At 41.7% G+C, this 17,720-nt stretch overlaps 1 protein-coding gene across 1 annotated transcript in view; it reads left to right on the top strand.

Annotated features, from left to right (window-relative positions):
* MTUS2 (microtubule associated scaffold protein 2) overlaps nucleotides 1-17,720 on the top strand; it is a 545,841-nt gene that overhangs the window by 208,306 nt on the left and 319,815 nt on the right. Inside the window, exon 5 of the mRNA XM_075065972.1 lies at nucleotides 8,386-8,592. Coding sequence (XP_074922073.1) covers nucleotides 8,386-8,592 — 207 coding nt within the window. The remainder of the gene's footprint in view (nucleotides 1-8,385; nucleotides 8,593-17,720) is intronic.

Below are 17,720 nucleotides of genomic sequence, written 5' to 3'. Positions count from 1 at the left end.
GGAAGGGACCTTGAGAGGTCTTCTAGTCCAGTCCCACCTCCTTGTAACAACCTTTTATGCATTTGAAAACTATCATGTCCCCCCCACACACCCAGTCTTCTCTTCTCCAGACTAAACAAACCCAATTTTTAAAATTTTCCCTCAAAGGTCATGTTTTCTAGACTTTTAATCATGTTTGTTTCTCTTCTCTGAACTTTCTTCAGTTTGTCCACATCTTTCCCCAAATGTGATGCCCAGAACTGGACACAATACTCCAGATGATGCCTGATCAGTGCAGGATAGAGTAGAAGAATTTCTTCTCATTTATTTCTTACAACACTCTTCCTAATACATACAAGAATGATGTTCACTTTTTTCAGGGCTGTTGATTAATCACAGCTAATTCATGCAATTAACTAAAAAAAAGTAATTGCGATTTTAAAAAATGGTGATTAATTGCACTGTTAAACAATAAAATACCAATAGAAATTTATTAAATATTTTGGATGTTTTTGTACATTTTCAAATATATTGATTTTAATTACAACACAGAATACAGTTATTTTTTATTACAAATATTTGCACTGTAAAAAGGATAAAAGAAATAGTATTTTTCAGTTCACCTCATACAAGTACTGTAGTGCAATCTCTGTCGTGAAATTTACAAATATAGATTCCTCTAACTACACTCGAAAACAAAACAACGTAAAACTTTAAAGCATACATTCCATTCAGTCCTACTTCTTATTCAGCCAATTGCTAAGACAAAAAAGTTTGTTTACATTTACAGGAGATAATGCTGCCTGCTTCTTATTTACAATGTCACCTGAAAGTGAGAACAGGCAGTCGCATGGCAGTTTTGTAGCTGGCATTGCAAGGTATTTATGTGCCATATATGCTAAACATTTGTATGCCTCTTCATGCTTTGGCCACCATTCCAGAGGACATGCTTCCATGCAGATGATGCTTGTTAAAAAATAATGTGTTAATTAAATTTGTGACTGAACTACTTGGGGGAGAATTGTATGTCTCCTGCTCTGTTTTACCTGCATTCTGCTATATATTTCATATTATAGCAGTCTTGGATGATGACTCAGTACAACATGTTGTTCATTTTAAGAACCCCTTCACTGCAGATTTGACAAAACACAAAGAAGGTACCAATGTGAGATTTCTACAAATAGCCTATAGTGCTCAACCCCAGGTTTAAGAATCTGAAGTGCCTTCTAAAAATCTGAGAGGGACGAGTTGTTGAGCATGCTTTCAGAAGTCTTAAAAAAGCCACACTCAGATGTGGAAACTACAGAACCCGAACACCAAAAAGGAAAATCAACCTTCTGCTGGTGGCATCTTACTCAGATGATGGAAATGAACATGGATCAGTCGTCACTGCTTTGGATTGTTATTGAGCAAAATCCGTCGTCGGCATGGGCACATGTCTTCTGGAATGGTGGTTGAAGCATGAAGGGACATACGAATCTTTAGCACATCTGGCACGTAAATATCTTGTGACGCCAGCTACAACAATGCCATGTGAACACCTGTTCTCACTTTCAGGTGACACTAAACAAGAAGCAGGCAGCATTATCTCCTGCAAAAGTAAACAAACTTGTTTGTCTGAGCGATTGGCTGAACAAGAAGTAGGGCTGAGTGGACAAGTAGGCTCTAAAGTTTTCCATTGTTTTATTTTTGAATGCAGTGATTTTTTGTACATAATTCTACATTTTTAAGTTCAACTTTTATGATGAAGAGAATGCATTACAGTACTTGTATTAAGTGAATTGAAAAATACTATTTCTTTTGTTTATTACAGTGCAAATGTTTGTAATAAAAATAAATTTAAAGTGAGCACTGTACACTCTATATTCTGTGTTGTAATTAAAATCAATATATTTGAAAATATAGAAAAGATCCAAAAATATTTAACTAAATCGTATTCTATTGTTTAACATCGTGATTAATCACACAATTAATTACAATTAATTTTTTTGTCGTGCGATTAATCATGATTCATTTTTTTAATCGCTTGACAGCCCTACATTTTTTGCAGCTGTGTTACACTGCTGACTCATATTTAGCTTGTGCTCTACTATGACCCAAGATCCCTTTCTGCAGTACTCCTTCCTAGGCAGTCATTTCCCATTTTGTATGTGTGCAACTGATTGTTCCTTCCTAAGTGGAATACTTTGCATTTGGCCTTACTGAATTTCAGGCTATTTACTTCAGACCATTTCTCCAGTGTGTCCAGATCATTTTGAATTTTAATCCTATCCTCCAAAGCACTTGCAACCTGTCCCAGCATGGTATCATCCGCAAGCTTTATAAGTATACTCTCTATGCCATTATCTAAATCATTGATGAAGATATTGAACAGAACCAGATCCAGAACTGATCCCTGTGGGATCCCACTCTTTATGCCCTTCCAGCATGACTGTGAACCATGCATAACTACTCTCTGGGGAATGGTTTTCCAACCAGTTATGCACCCACCTTATAATGCTCCAGCTAGGTTGTATTTATGAGAAGGTGATGTGAGACAGTATCAAAAGCCTTACTAAAATGAAGAAATACCACATCTACCACTTCCCCCACATCCACAAGGCTTGTTACCCTGTCAAAGAAAGCTGTTAGGTTGGGTTACCATGATTTGTTTTTGACAAATCCATGCTGACTGTTACTTATCACCTTATTAACTTCTAGGTGTCTGCAAATTGGTTGCTTAATTATTTGCTCCATTATCTTTCCGAGTACTGAAGTTAAGCTGACTGGTCTGTAATTCCCTGGGTTGTCCTTATTTCCCTCTTTATAGATTGGCACTATATTTACTCTTTTTCAGTCGTCTGGAATCTCTCCCACCTTCTATGACTTTTCAAAGATAATCATTATTGGCTCAGAATCTCCTCAGTCAGCTCCTTGAGTATTCTACGATGTATTTTATCAGGCCCTGGTGACTTGAAGACATCTAACTTGTCTAAGTAATCTTTAACTTGTTCTTTTGAGATTTTAGCCTTTGATCCTGCCTCATTTTCACTGGCATTCAATAAATTAGATGTCCAATTGCTATTGAACTTTCTAGTGAAAATTGAAACAAAAAAGTTCTTCATCACTATGATGGGTGGGTTGGGAGTAGTGGTGGAGCACTGCCTGCTGCCAAAAGTAACCAGCAGCCAGTGTCCTCCCTGTGACAGAGCCATATCCCCCTTCCACAGAGGCATGACAGCAGTCCTCTCTAGATCTCTATCCTGTAGCTTTCCCACCTGCTTCCTGAGAGATTCCACCAGCAGACACCTTTCACGCTGGACAGTCCCCCCAGCCTGGCTTTCTGAAAGTGGGAAATGCAGGCCAGAGTCTCTGAAAATCCACACCAGGATCTGGATAGAGACATCCAAGGTTAGCTTCTCTGTCTGGATTCAGGTGCAGGTGGAGGAGACAGGAGCAGCATTGGCACTGGTGATGTGGCCCTTCCTTACCATAACGATTATATGTTAGTTAACAGCTGACCTTCCTTCCAAAGTAATTCTTTTCTGTTAACATGTTAATTCCTGATATTTTTGAGAAAGAGAAGGATTTTAGTGCTAGCTGGAGGGTGAAATGGTGAGGAAGAGCAAGAAGTGTGGGAGGGCGGGGGAGCTGAGTGCTTAGAGGCTTGGGAATGGCGACTGGTTGACCGGCCACCTGACTCTCAGTATCGTTCTGCTCATCCGTCAGTTATCTTATTGAAAGGACAAAGGCAAAGTTGAGGACCAGCCATCCCCTTCACCACAGGACTGCAGTGGCAACCATTCTTACTTTCACTTGCTTGTTAGAGCTGGGCACAGTGCCATGGGGGAGCACACAACCAGAGGTGGCCGTTCTCTCTTGCTGAATATGACGAAATGCCAAGCAGAGTTCCCGCTACATGGAGTCCACCTTGCAGCAGAGCAGTAGCAGCTGGAGGAAGGAAAAGCAGTGTCAGCAGACAACCAAGTGGCCTTACCTTTTTCAGGGTGGTATTACATTCCCAATCTGAGGCCAGGGAGTCTCATGGGAGTGTTATATTATCTGCACTGGCAGCTCCAACAGAACCTTCCTGATCTGTAGTTCAGTAAATTACAAACATGGAAATCCAATGTGGATTTGTAGTCTATCTAAGTGTAAATTAACAAGGTTCTTCTGTGCAGTGAAAATTTCCTAAAGGAGGCCAATGAGGTTTTGTATACTGGATTGTTCCTGAGCAGTAGCATAGTTGAGGGCAAATGGAGGTAAATAGAGTTTACCCCTTTCTCATTTGGGGAACATGGTGTTTGCCACTGTCCAGCCTGGAACAGGAGAAAGGTCAGTTTACCCATTTCTTTTTTTTACCATTGCACCACTGCTCAGCAGACTGCGAGACACATGGCTTTTAACTCTGGGTCACTAATTAAAATCTGACCCAGGTTTATCTGAAAACTCGTTACCGTTGGCTGTTTGGTGACCTCTTTGCCATTAATTGGTGGTCAGTCCAGCGACTATTGTTTTGATTTTAGAAGCCAAACAGTCCTGGGCCTAGCTAGAACTTGGGTGGGAGAATACCTGGGAATCCAAGATACTGCACACAGTCCAGTGACTCTTGTTCATGTACAAGTAGCAAAACATCTTAAGGTCCATTTTAAGGTTTTTATTCGGATAAAAACTCCTGGTGACCATAGCAGGAAAAAAACAATCCTTGATTGGAACAATTGTTAGCAGTTCCAGAAGAGACTGAAGATTGAATTACCTTCTGTGTTCATCCTAAATATGCATGCAGCATCACTGATTGCTGTGTAACCTGGGACAGCTCACTTCACTCCTGCCTCAGTTTCTCCATATTTAACATGAGGATAACCGTTAGAGCTAGCTGGAGAACATCAGTTCCGTTTTGTGAAAACTTTCAAGTTTTTGATGTTTTTTCCCTTCATCTTAATGAAAAGAAAACCATGAATATTTAAGTGTTGAGCTGTCCATTTTTCAAATACAAAACCTGAGGCTTTCATTTCAGTGGAAAGTGTTGAAAAGAGAGTGAGAGTATGTCTGCCCTACAGACACTCAGTTGCAGCACCGAAGCTACTCAACTCTAGCATAGACACTTACTATGATGACGGAAGAGGGTTTTCCATCACTGTAGTAAATCCATCCTCTCAAGCGTACGTTGTTGGAAGAACATTTTTGTCAACAGACCATTGTCTGTTCCAGAGCTTAGGTCACCTTAACTGTGTCTTTCAAGGGTGTACATTTTTCATACCCCTCAGTGACATAGCTAGGTTGACCTAAGAGTTAGGTGCAGACCTGCTGCCTGTGTGTGTTGGGTGAGGAGGTTAGGCTACTGGCGTGGGATGTAGAAAATCCAGTTTCAAGTCCCTGTTGTGGGAAAATGGTATCTTTGGGGGAAAATGTGTCACAAAAAACCAAAAACTTGAAGGGTCCTGAACTTCAAGGAGAGTTTGAGTTGAGATACAGTTCCCTTTTGTTCTTACTGAAATGTACACAGCCATTTTCTTTAACTTATTTGTTTGTTTTAGCTGAAACAATTTCAGATTTCAAAGAGAGCTCACTTGAAAGTTATTGTTTAGTTATTTGCTTGTATGGAGATGGAGTTTACATGCTGCACGAATGCTTACAAAATGATTGCTTGGTAGTTTCCTTGAGGCTTCTAAGGCATGTCTGGCTTGTGTTACCAATGACCACCTGCAAATGCTTCCTTGTTCCCAGATAGAAACAGCTGAAGTGTCACAAACTGATTCATATAACCTACAGGCAACAATTCTTAATTCTATAATTACTTCAGGCAGGCAGACAGCTGGAAAGATTTTTGCCAGTTTTTGTTAGCTTATTTTGGCAGATTTTTATTAAAATGAAAGCTGCTCATTAAAATAACTTAATTCTTCTTGGAGTGCTTGCATGTGTCCGTTCCACTTCAGGTGTCTGTGCACCAGTGCATTGGAGCCAGAGGACTTTTTCCCATAGAGGTTCCCATCAGGGCATCATCCTTGTGCTGCCAGCTGAGAATAAAAAGAGTCCAGGGCTTCTGATCCATGGCATTGTGTTACAAGATTTCCACCCAGGCACTGTTCTCTACCCACTACCATCTTTGGTACCAATACTGGTACCTAACAAAGTGTGGATGCTATCTTTTCCAGTTTCTCACCCTCCTGCTCTAAATGCTGGATTTCAGAGTTATTCTCACTCTTTATTGGACCAACTAATATTTAATTAAAGTGAAAAAACTTCAGTAGGAGAATTTGAGGAAGATCTACCTCCCATACTCCAGTGGTTAAGGTACTCGACCAAGAGGTGGTTCAACTCTCTTCTCTCCATTAGGCAGAGAGGGGATTTGAAGTAGGTGTCTCCCAGGTCCCACACAAGTACCCTAACCACTGGGCTAAAGGGATGCTCTCTGCCAGCTGTTTTGCAGCCTCTGAGCTAGGCAGCCTCTGAGCACACTACTGGATTGGGCCCTGAATGTGTCTAAGGCAGAGGAACATCTATCTTCTCCTGTTTGTGAATCACTAGCAGAGACAAGCAAACCCTTGCAATCCAAATTTAAGCACCTGTTTCTGAGAGATGGGGCTGAGCACACACCCTTCTTGTTGGCATCTTCCACTGGCTAACTTAGATGGCTTCCTTTGTAGAGCACAATCTAAGGGATGTGTCTCTCCTCTATATTTGTTACTGGTACAACTGCTGCTGGAATCCTGTGTCTAGTTCTGGTCTCTGCAGTTACAGAAGGATGTTGATAAATTGGCGATGGTTCAGAGAAGAGCCATGATAATGATTAAAAGATTAGAACACTTGCCTTATAGTGATAGACTGAGGCCATGGCTACACTTGCAGATGTAGAGAGCTGGGAGTTAAACCAGCCTTCGGAGACCGCAGCAGGGAAAATGCTGCCATGTGTTTACACTGTCAGCTGGAAGCACACTGGTGTGGTCACACTGGCAGCTCTAGCAACATCACAAAGAACAGTGCATTGTGGTAGCTATCTCAGCATGCAAGTGGCTGCAATGTGCTTTTCAAACGGGGTGGGAGGTGGAGTGTGACAGGGAGTGTGTTGTGTGTATGTGGGGGGAGAGACAGTGTGTTTCGGGGTGCAGAGAGTGTATCAGCATGCTGTCTTGTAAGTTCAGACAGCAGCAGACCCCCCTGCCCCCTCTCCCACCTCTCTTTCTCACACACATTCCACAGTAATGGTTTGCTTTGTCCTGGAGCAGATAAGCATGCCAGCTGTCAGAAACAGAGCTTTGAAAGGGATATCTGCATTCTTGCAGATTTCAAAACAATGATAATAGTGGCCACTTGACTTCAGGGGATTATGGAACGTTTCTGGAGGCCAATCACAGCACAGTAATGCAACACCTCATTCACACTGACACCCAGGCATTTCAGCTAGGGCGCAGCAAGCTTTATGCTTCTCATGGAGTTGGAGTACCAGGAGCGCTCCAGCTGTAGAGACCAGGCACTCTACATGCTTTGCCAGCATGGATGTGTCAGGAATTAGGGCACCCAGGGCTGGTTTAATGCGCTCTAACTTCCTAGTGTAGCCAAGCCCTGAGAGAGCTCAATCTAGTTAGCTTGACAAAGAAGAGGTTAAGGGGTGAATTGATTAGTCTATAAGTACCTACATGGGAATAAATACTTAATAAGAGGCCCTTCAATCTAGGCAAGAAAGATGTAACATGATCCAAAGGCTGGAAGTTGAACCTAGACAAATTCTGACTTTTTACCGCTAATGTATTAACCATTGGAACAACTTCCTAAAGGTTGTGGTGGATTCTCTATCACTGGCGATTTTTAATTCAAGATTTGATGTTTTTCTGAAAGATAATTATTTTGGAATGGTCTCTGCCCTTTGTTATAGGAGGTCACAATGATCCTTTCTGGTTTTGGAGTCTGACGTGGACATTTCCTTTCTTTTAAGAGTTTGCGTGGGTGGGTGATTTCATTTAGCAACTTTATCTGGCTTTTAACGAATCCTTTTCTTTGTGAGAATACAGCTTTATGCTGCCATTTTTTAAACAATTGTTCTACCGTGTAGCTTCCAAAATCATTCATATATATATATGTATATAGATTTCTTTTAGCTTGCAGAACTAAAATAGGATTTAACAGTAGAAAGTGATACAATAATTCATTTATAAAAGATTTTATTTGCTTGTTAGTCCATTAATTGGATGGATTTTTTACTTCATATGTTCTTATTCTCAGTGTATTTCACCTTTTTGTAATCCATTGTGAACTGTAATAGTTTTAAATGTGTATTTGGCTGAGGAAAGGCCAAGATACCCGTGCAGTTTAGGCAGCTTTTAATACTAATGTTCATTTTCATATTACATTAATTTATTGATTTATTTTAAGTACTCTGCAATGTCTCCTGGTTTCCTAGTTTTAATACCAAATTGTTTCTTCTTTCAGTTGATCTAAAAAAAGGCCCATGCTCAAATGCTGCAAAATCCAATCTCCCCAAGCCATGTCAATCTGGACTTCGTCCTCCTGGCTATTCACGCTTGCCAGCAGCTAAACTGGCAGCATTTGGTTTTGTCAGGAGCTCGAGTGTATCCTCTGTCTCAAGCAACCAGTCAAATGACAGCGTTCAGAGTGATCAAAGCAGAACAACCAACCGTAAGTCAGAAAAAAAATGTTCTGTTTTTTAATATTAAAAAGATGTATCCCAAACAGGGCCAGATCCAGGCACTAGCTAAGCAAGCTTGTGCTTGGGGCGGCAGATTCTAAGGTGTGGCATTCCGTCCAATCCTAGGGCGGCATGGCCGCTCTTTTTTTTCCCTTTTTTTTTTGTTCACCTCTCTGGCTGCCCTGTGGGAGGCAGTGGCGCAGAGGAGGAGGGGAGCGCCCTGCTGGGAGCCGGCTGTGCACTCGATCTGCCCCAGCCGATGCCAGGTCTGCTGCAAGCCCGGCAGCCCGCATCCTTCCCTCCCCGCTGACTGGAGCGGCACAGAGAACTCCTGGCAGGTGGTGCGGCGGGAGGGGCCAAGTGGTGAGCGCCCTGGCTGAAGGAAGCCCAGGCCTCCCCCCTTCTCTTTCTCCTCCCTGCTCCCTCCCCCACCCCACTGCTAGCTGGGGCACGCACTCCACTGCCTGGGGCATGTCTGCAGCGCAGGGAGTCCCGCTAGCCGAAAGTTTTCATCCTGGCTCCGGCCGCCCCACAGGGTTTGTTTGGGGTTTTTTGCTTCGCCGCTCCAGCCACCTCAGCCGTCCCACAGGTTTTGGGGTTTTTTGTTTTGTTTTTTTGCTTCACCTCTCCAGCCACCCCACAGGTTGTTTTGTTTTGTTTTATTTTTGCTTAGGGTGGCAAAAATGCCAGAGCTGGCTCTGATCCCAAATATGCTCAAAAGGGAGCCTGGATGGAAGGGTTAGTTTAATCCTTGTGACACCTTAACAGTCTCTTCTGTTCCATAAGGTTGGGGATTTAGAATTCTGATTTTTCCTATTTGAAAATATTTAATAAATAATGGTCAATGAATAATTACTAGAGATAAATTGCATACAGGGGATTGCTCTCCCTACTGCAGAGGAAATTGCTTTAAAGGATGCGCTTAATTCATTTTTGTTCTCTATTTTTACTTATTTGGAGAATTTTCCTTCTTAAGTAAATAAATATAGATGTATTTGGTCAGCACACTGCAATCATGGATAGTAGGCATTTTAGGGTGAAAATTATATGAACTGAATAGTGTATTCTTTCTCATTTACTATTTTTTTGCACATCTCTTAATGTGTTATGTGCTAAGCTAGGTATAGAAAGTTAATCAAATAATGTGAGGGGTACAAAATAGGATCAGAATTGGTTTCTTAGCCATGGTCTCTTCTCCAGTCTTGGAAAGATCCCTTGGCTGAAATGTCATCTCAAATCCTATTTTCTGTAGCTAATGTTAATTTTATTAAGTACTAAATAACGCCGACTGGAGTGTGCACTCCTTGTGAAATACACACATGCCATAAGCTCAGAACATAAATGGAGAGTGAGGATTTTTAATGCCAGTTTTTCTTTGATGACTGGTTTCAGCCGGAACCATGTCAATTTCAAAGCAACTGTTATCAGTCTTGAAGTGGTTCAAATTGAATGTGCCAGACTGCATAAAATTCCAGAGGCTTTAGGATGCTGTTGGGTCCTAAATCTTTTAGATTTTATATTAATTTTTAAATGAACTACAGTAAATAAAAACAAAAATACAGAAAAAATCCTCAGGATTTCTTCTTCTTTGCACTTTTTTATATGGGGTCATTGAAATGCAGGAGATTAATGCATCTAATGAGTTCTGACACACACAATGGTTTTGAAAGCTAAGCGTATGTTGGAATCCTTATTACACTGTTGGACTCTTCTTCATTCATTATGAAACAGGTAAGAATATTCTTTTGTTCTGAAGTTTTTTGCCCTAATTTTGTGTGAACATAAAATTTGTCTTTTATCGGGTACTATGGCCTATATACGGTGGCAAAAAACCTCATGTCACCACTGATTTAATCCAAGCTACCACATTTCAGCTAGAAACTGTGTGTGTACAGATGTAATGCAACCTTAGTAGATATTGTTGATACCTATATTTCCAACCTTTTATATTAGAATATTTTCATATTGGTAAATTCTTTGAGTAAGATTCTCAATTCCAAAATATGGAGTCCATTGATTTCAGTGCAGTTACTCTGGATTTAAGCTGATGAAAATGTGATCAGAATTTAGCTTTGTGTGTATCCCAAGGAGTACAAAACCCCATAAACTTTGGAAGAAATATATAGTCATATGAAATCTAGGCAGCTGAGTCCAAGTTTTGATGAGTTTGAAATACAGAGGTGGTTTAGTTTGTATGTAGTGATGGCCTTAGTCCACAACATCTAGATTCAAGTTTCCAACAACACAGTTTTTGTGGAGATGTTTGGATCAGAGATTTTGATTCAGATCATTTGATTAAAGATTGTAACCATTTGTACAAGTCAAACTTAGATTCATGTTAGGCTTTCTGAACAACTCCGAAGTTTGTGTGTTTGGAATTGGGGTTTTGGCTGGACCTGTCTGTAAAGGTTGATGGTTACCTATCATATACTGAGGTTGTGACTCATGAGCAGGGCCAAAAATAGAACCTTATCAGCTCTTGTGTCTGCCGGGGCCATGCTGTTGCCCACAATCAGACCACCAGCTCACTTTTTGCATTTGAGAATTGTGAAGAACAGTCTTCCCCTCATCTGAATGCATGGAAAAATCCTTTTCTTGAAGGATAGAGAGGTGAGTTTTGTATTGCCGTATACATCTTCCAAGCACTGTGTCGGTACGTGAGATGTATAGTAACCAGGAGATTTCTGGACTAGAAGCAAAATCTACTTTTATTTTGCCTTCAACCCAATATGGATAATGGGTAACCCCCTTCTTTCCCTATTCCTTAAACTTGGTCAGATGGATTTCTTTCTAAGTAAATAACTAAATAACTAATAGGAGATATTGCATTCTATTTTCTTACTATTGAATAATTAACTGTAATAGAAATATCAAACTGCAACTCCCAACTCCTCCTGAATATGCTCTATAGATCAAACAAAGTTGAACCGATGATATCACACCTACTGTGCTTGAATTAGACTAACGTTTATTCTGTTCCAGTGAGGTTTGTATTCCACCAAGGTCACCAAGGTACCTGAGCATTTATAGCATAGAACAAAATAGAAGTGGTGGGGAGGAAGCTATCTAACAAACCTTAACAGGACAAATGATTTATTTTCCCTTGCTGTCCATGAAGAGTGGTTTTATTTAATATAAATAGTTGATCCTATAACTACTAAATTGGATCATAAGATGTAACTAAATCAGATTCATTTGCTGTGCAGGGGGCAGGGTAAACTTTGAATATTTATATCCTGCCTCAGTGGGGTGCAGAGTGCTAAATAATGAATCTTAATAAATCTTTAAAAATAACATGATTTCCTATTTAAGCAGCACCACTGTGTATCAGGAAGACAGAATATTATTGAAAAAACCTTAGCAGTCCAAATATACAGTAAACTGAGGGGCATATAGTTGTGGATCTGATATCTGTCATAGTGAAACAAACATATTCTTGTAAGCAAATAGTGAAGTATTGTTTCTGCAAGCAGATATATATAATTGCAGAGTGGGGGGACATATAGTAAAGGATGATGTTAGATCCAGATGACTTTTTCCTCAAGTGTTCCTGTCTCTTTTTTTCTCTCTCCTTGGATGTTTCAAGGTGCTAGTCCTTGCAGTGATACGTAATGGTCATATTACTTTCCAAAGCAACTATACTACTGTTTAGTTTCAGCAAATTAATATGGATTTATTAAATACCGTCTACACACAGAAAATGCTTTGAATTATGGTTGTCTAAGAAGATATGTAACATTCCTTATTTGGAGAAATTTATTAATGAGGTTGTGGCAGGGCCGCCCAGAGGATTCAGGCCTGGAGTCTTTGGCAGCAGGTCCCGGAGTGGAAGGACCCCCAGCCGCCAAATTGCTGCTGAAGACCCAGCACTTCAGTGGTGGGTCCCGGGGCGGAAGGACCCCCCACCGCAGGTCTTCGTGGCACTTCGGCGGCAGGTCCCAGAGCAGAAGGACTCCCCGCCACCAAATTGCTGCCGAAGACCCGGAGTGGAAGAAGCTCCGGGGGTCCGGGCCCCGCAAGAGTTTCTGGGGCCCTCGGAGCGAGTGAAGGACCCAGCTCCAGGGACCCCGAAAAATTCTCGTGGGGGCCCCTGTGGGGCATGGGGCCTGGGGCAAATTACCCCACTTGCCCCCCCCCCCGGGCGGCCCTGGGTTGTGGTGAGGCAGCTCTGGCATTACCCCAAATTCTCAACTTTTCTTAACCTTCCTGAAGGATTTAAGCCTGAGTATGGCACAGATCCTGTTCTGGTTTCCTTGGTCTACAATCTCATTATGGCAATGGATAAAGATTGCGTGCCTGCTGATTCTCTCTGTTTTTCACTTAAAGATGACCCAGTGAGGTGATTTCTTGTTTCCTGTGAGTAGAGTGAATATTTTTTGTTTGTTTGTTTTGTTTTTAAAGTACTGCCAGGGAACCAAAAAGATCAGGGAAAATATTTGGTTTGATTCAGAAAATGTTTGTGATTTATCAGCAAACTGGAAAAATCCACATCATCTTTCTGCCTGGTTCAAAGGAGGGATTTGAATCCACAATTCCCAGATGAGTGCCTTAGTCCTCAGGCTGTAGAGTCATTCTCATTGCTCTTACTCATTGGCACAATGAATATTTAAATATTTATAAAACATGCAACAGTTTCAACAGGAGAAATTGAGAGTGACCCACTTCGGAATAGCCGATAGCCTTGTGGTTAGAGCCCTAGCAATGGGGAGATCAGAATTTAAGGACCTGCTCCAGATTGAGGAATCAAACCTTGGTCTCCCCCTAGGCCCAGCAAGTTTCCTAACCTGTGGGATGTAGGTTATAAAAGAATGCACACTCACATAGTTTGCTCGTTCTGAAAAACTTTTCCTTGGGCACAATTGTCAGGTCAAATTCACAAATAGTTTTGGGTCAGCCGATATTTGCAGTTTTTGGTAAATAAACTGTTTGATCAAAAAATCACCAGCTTTAACTTCAGTTACGAGGTCTTTCCTGTGTGAGGTACCACAGAGTTCTGTTCTCTCACTCCTCTGGTGCATCATGTAAGTTAAGCTGCTGTGGGAGATCGTATGAGAGCTTAGGTTGCATTACCTTGAGTTGCTGGTGACACTGCTCCAGGGGGTAGATCAAGTTGTAGGGGAGCAGCTCCAGTGTATGCCAGTGGAAGAGCAGGCACAGTGGAGTTGTGCTTCCCCACGATCCTGCCGGCTTCTCTGCTGGGGACAGAGAAGTGACTGGCATCAGATGGGTTAGTGGGTGTTGAATATAAGAGGCTTGGGGAGGCTAAGCCTCCCCAAAAAAGGCTGGCCATGCAGGAGGGCAAATGCCACAGATGCGGCAGGGGTCACCTCCCTTTGGAGGTGCTCTGGCCCGCCACCTTTGAAGCGCCGGAAGCGAAGCTCCCTAGAAGGTGGGGGAGGCACTAGCCCTCAGACAGGGCCCCACCACCACTCGGCCTCATCCCGATGGCCCTGCCCCACCTCTTCCCCTGTGGCCCCACCCCACCAGCTGCTCGCTTCTTTCTATGGAGAGGAGTGAGTGGCGGGAGAGGGGAGTCCTTGTGGGAAGAGGCAGAGAGGGGCAGGCAAACTGGGATGGGGGGTGTCTTGGGGGAGAGATCAGATGCGGGAGGTGCTTGCGTGTAAGTCTCCCCAAATGGGAAACTCACACGCTGCCTATGGAGGGGCTAGAGTCTCTCCACCAGCTTTCTATCGGCAAGAAGTTTCCTTGAACAGGGGAATTCTGCACTGGCCATCTCTGGCCATTTTAAATCCACTTTGTGCTGCTTACAGGCAAAGTGAGTCAAGCCCATTGGTGAATCTGGCCCTATTTCTCCATTAAATCAAACTTGGATGGTGCGATCACACAGCTTTCCCCGTGGCTGGCTGAGACTGGAACTTGGGTGGGAGCTAGCAGCTATCTGAAACTCATTCTGGGCAAGACTGAGTTGTTGCTGATGTTGGCACAACTTCTTTCCAGGTTGGCTGGGGAAGCTCAGGACCTCAGACAGATCAGGGAGCCACATTACTGCAGACACCAGGCTCTGGATAGAAAGTTCTGCCATGCTCAAATAAAGTTAGTTTAATTGTTAAAGACGAACTCTTTCTGCCTTACTGAGCACAACCCAGCTGATGGGTTGGGAAAAACAACCAGAAGAATGTAGAAAGTGATATCTGTCCATTTGATTTTACTGGTTTGGCCATCTTCTGTAACTCAGATTTGCTATCTGTGCCCTATTGACAGCTCATCTATACTTGACAAGGAGGTTGCAACCTTCCTTGTTAGATACAGAGTTCCCACACCAGGTTTATCCAAGTGTCCGTCACCTCCAGGCTGGATTACCACAATGTACTCATCACAGAAGACTAGTTGGAGTCTTCTGCTTGGATAGAATGTGGCTGTCCAGTTAAGTCCCAATGCTGTACTGAGATGCTCACAGGCAGACTCCTGTGGACGTACAGAGCCCCATTGAAATGAGTGGGTCTCTGTGGGGGGATGAGGTCTGTCTTTGAGCACACTTGCAAGATCAGAATCCATATTAGTGTTTCATGCGGGGAACATGTTATCTCTGAGCTATCTAGTCTGCAAGGGTTTCAGATTAGTTTCTGGATGCAGTTAAGATGTTAGTCTTATTCTCTGAGGCCCGGGTATTTTAGGCTAGACTTATAGTCTGAGCATGTGATTCCTCTACTTGTGTGCACATGCTTACACTAGGTCTCGCAGCGCTAGTGAGTATAAATAGCAGTGTAGCTGCAATAGCATGGGTAGTGCCTTGGCTGAGCTTGAAACCAAAGGGTCTGTACTTGGGAAGCCTCTGCTGCTACTCGTGCTACTTTGACTACACTGCTATTTGTACTCGCACTAGCTCAATGAGCGGTAGCACAAGTATCTGTAACGAGCTGGAGAATCACACCCTAGCTCATAGGGTAGACATAGCCTTAGAGACCACCTCTCTTCTCACATTCATCTGTGCATGAATGAATAAATAAATACAGAGATCAGCATACTCAGATACTCAATCTGACAAGCCCTATGTTGTTATTTCTAAGATCTGGGGAAGATGTTGGGTGCAATCAGTATCTCACTACCCCCCTGGACCTGAATGTGTTCACCTTCGAAGTGTGTTGCAAGATCAGCTTATGTGCTCACCCTTTTCCTCAGAGGTCGGATTGAGTAGGGAGGGTCCCAACTGGGTTGAACCACTCTTTCAGAGCTGATTTTGATCATTATGTCCATCTGGATTATTATTGTTGTACTGTAGATGGGATGGCTCCTCAATTTTTTTCCCACTTTATAAGAGCTGAGGGCCAGAAATAATGGGTGGGCTGAGGTAAGAACAATGTTTTTCCTTATGAAAACCAAAACTGGCATTTTTATATTTTATTTTGGTGCTTGACACAAGTTTTTGACTCAGTGTCTGGGACTTTGGATAGGATTTAGTGCAGTGTCCTGTTCCATATTTTGTTTGTGAAACAACAGTGAGTCAATACATAAAATTCCTGCACTAAAATATTAGTGTTCACTCAAATGCAGTGGACACTGTATCCAATAACGCTGTCCTTTAGTTGTCAGTAAAAAATGTGTTTTGTTATAGTGGAACAAACTGTTAATAATTTTGCTTTCACGCAACCATGCTTTTAATAATCGGGACAACGTAAAACAATTGCAGCATTCAATGTGGGCAATTTGTTGCGGTTTAAGTGTGCTTAATTGTGCGATTAATATTGCAAAGCCTGACCTTTAATATTTTTACAATAGATACCTGGCCGCAAAAATTTAAAAGGCCACATCTTTGTGGGTGGAGCAGAAGGTTGACCTCCATTAACAGAAGTATTTATTTCTATAAACAACATAACGCACAATACATTAGAACCTCATAAATTTACACATGCTAGGAAACACAAATTTATTTCCAAATTCTGCATAGTAGTGACTAAGCAGACAACTTCAGAGAAATTCCACACTCAGGAGGGAGGAAACATTTCTCTGGCAGATTGATTTTAAAAAAAGTGTTTGGTTGCTCTGGTGTTTTGAACTGTTAAGAGTAAGTCATAAGGAGATGGCTTAGTAAGCAAGTGAGATGGTCAAAGGTACACCATAGATTAATTAATCACATATTTCTGCAGTTTACCACAGGGTTCTACAACTTATAACATGGATATTCTGAGTGCATGTGCCCCCTCCCCTCCGAGGGGTGTGTGTGTGTGCATATGTGTGAATAAAACAAGGTTGTAAAGAAATGTGTTAGGCAACAATATGTTGGCTTCAGTGTGGTTACTCATAAGTCACATGAGTGTCATAGGGGTATCCGGTTCATAAACACACTATGGAGGCACTAGCTGTGACTCTCTAGTAAGGATAGATTTGTGTTTTGTCTGAGCATCTTTGTTCTATATAAAGAAGACAGTGCATCATCCCCAAGCTTACAATATTTAGTCTGAGTACAGAATGAATTGTCTGAGAAGTTTCAAGTACATATGTTCATCAGTTTCAGTTAAAATTAGGTAAAACTGGGTCCTGTAAGAGATGTAGCAGTTGTTAGACATTTCTCGAGAATGATCTCTATGTGTTTAGATTTATTTTAAGTTTAAACTTATCTCTGTATTTCCTGGGTTTTTAATGCTTTTTTTGGGTTTAACTGCAACAATCTCATGATTGTTTTTGTGTTTTGTTTTCTACCCTTAAGTTACAGATTTGTATTCTCAACATTCATTCCAGTTTAACCTAATGGGTTTTTGGTTTTTTTTTTTTTTTTGGTCTGGGAAGATAGGTCAGACTTAACAATGATTTTGAAGTTCAGCACTTAATTGCCATTGTACCTTTGAAGGAAGATGTTTAGGATTGAATGGGCATATCAGCAATAGTAGCAGAGTTAGCTTTACGTTATAGGGGGAGATTTTCAAGCACCACTTTTTGCTCAAAATTAACCATGAGCTACAAATTTATGCTTGCTTTCAGCCCACTGCTTAATATTGCTAGGGTTTGAATAAATGTGATGAGCCGTTTTCCTTTAATTGAGCCTGGGTTTTGAAAGGATTTTTTTCACATTGTAGGAAAATTATTAAAATGTTGTGTATACCCAGAATTGGTTAGAATACAGAAGTTCAAATGTGCCATGTATTTAATTTTCATATTGGGA

This window comes from Chelonoidis abingdonii, chromosome 1 (assembly GCF_003597395.2).
Source record: "Chelonoidis abingdonii isolate Lonesome George chromosome 1, CheloAbing_2.0, whole genome shotgun sequence".
Classification (NCBI taxonomy): domain Eukaryota; kingdom Metazoa; phylum Chordata; order Testudines; family Testudinidae; genus Chelonoidis; species Chelonoidis abingdonii.
The sequence above is the reverse complement of the archived record's forward strand: the minus strand, read 5'-3'. Positions and strand labels throughout refer to the sequence as shown.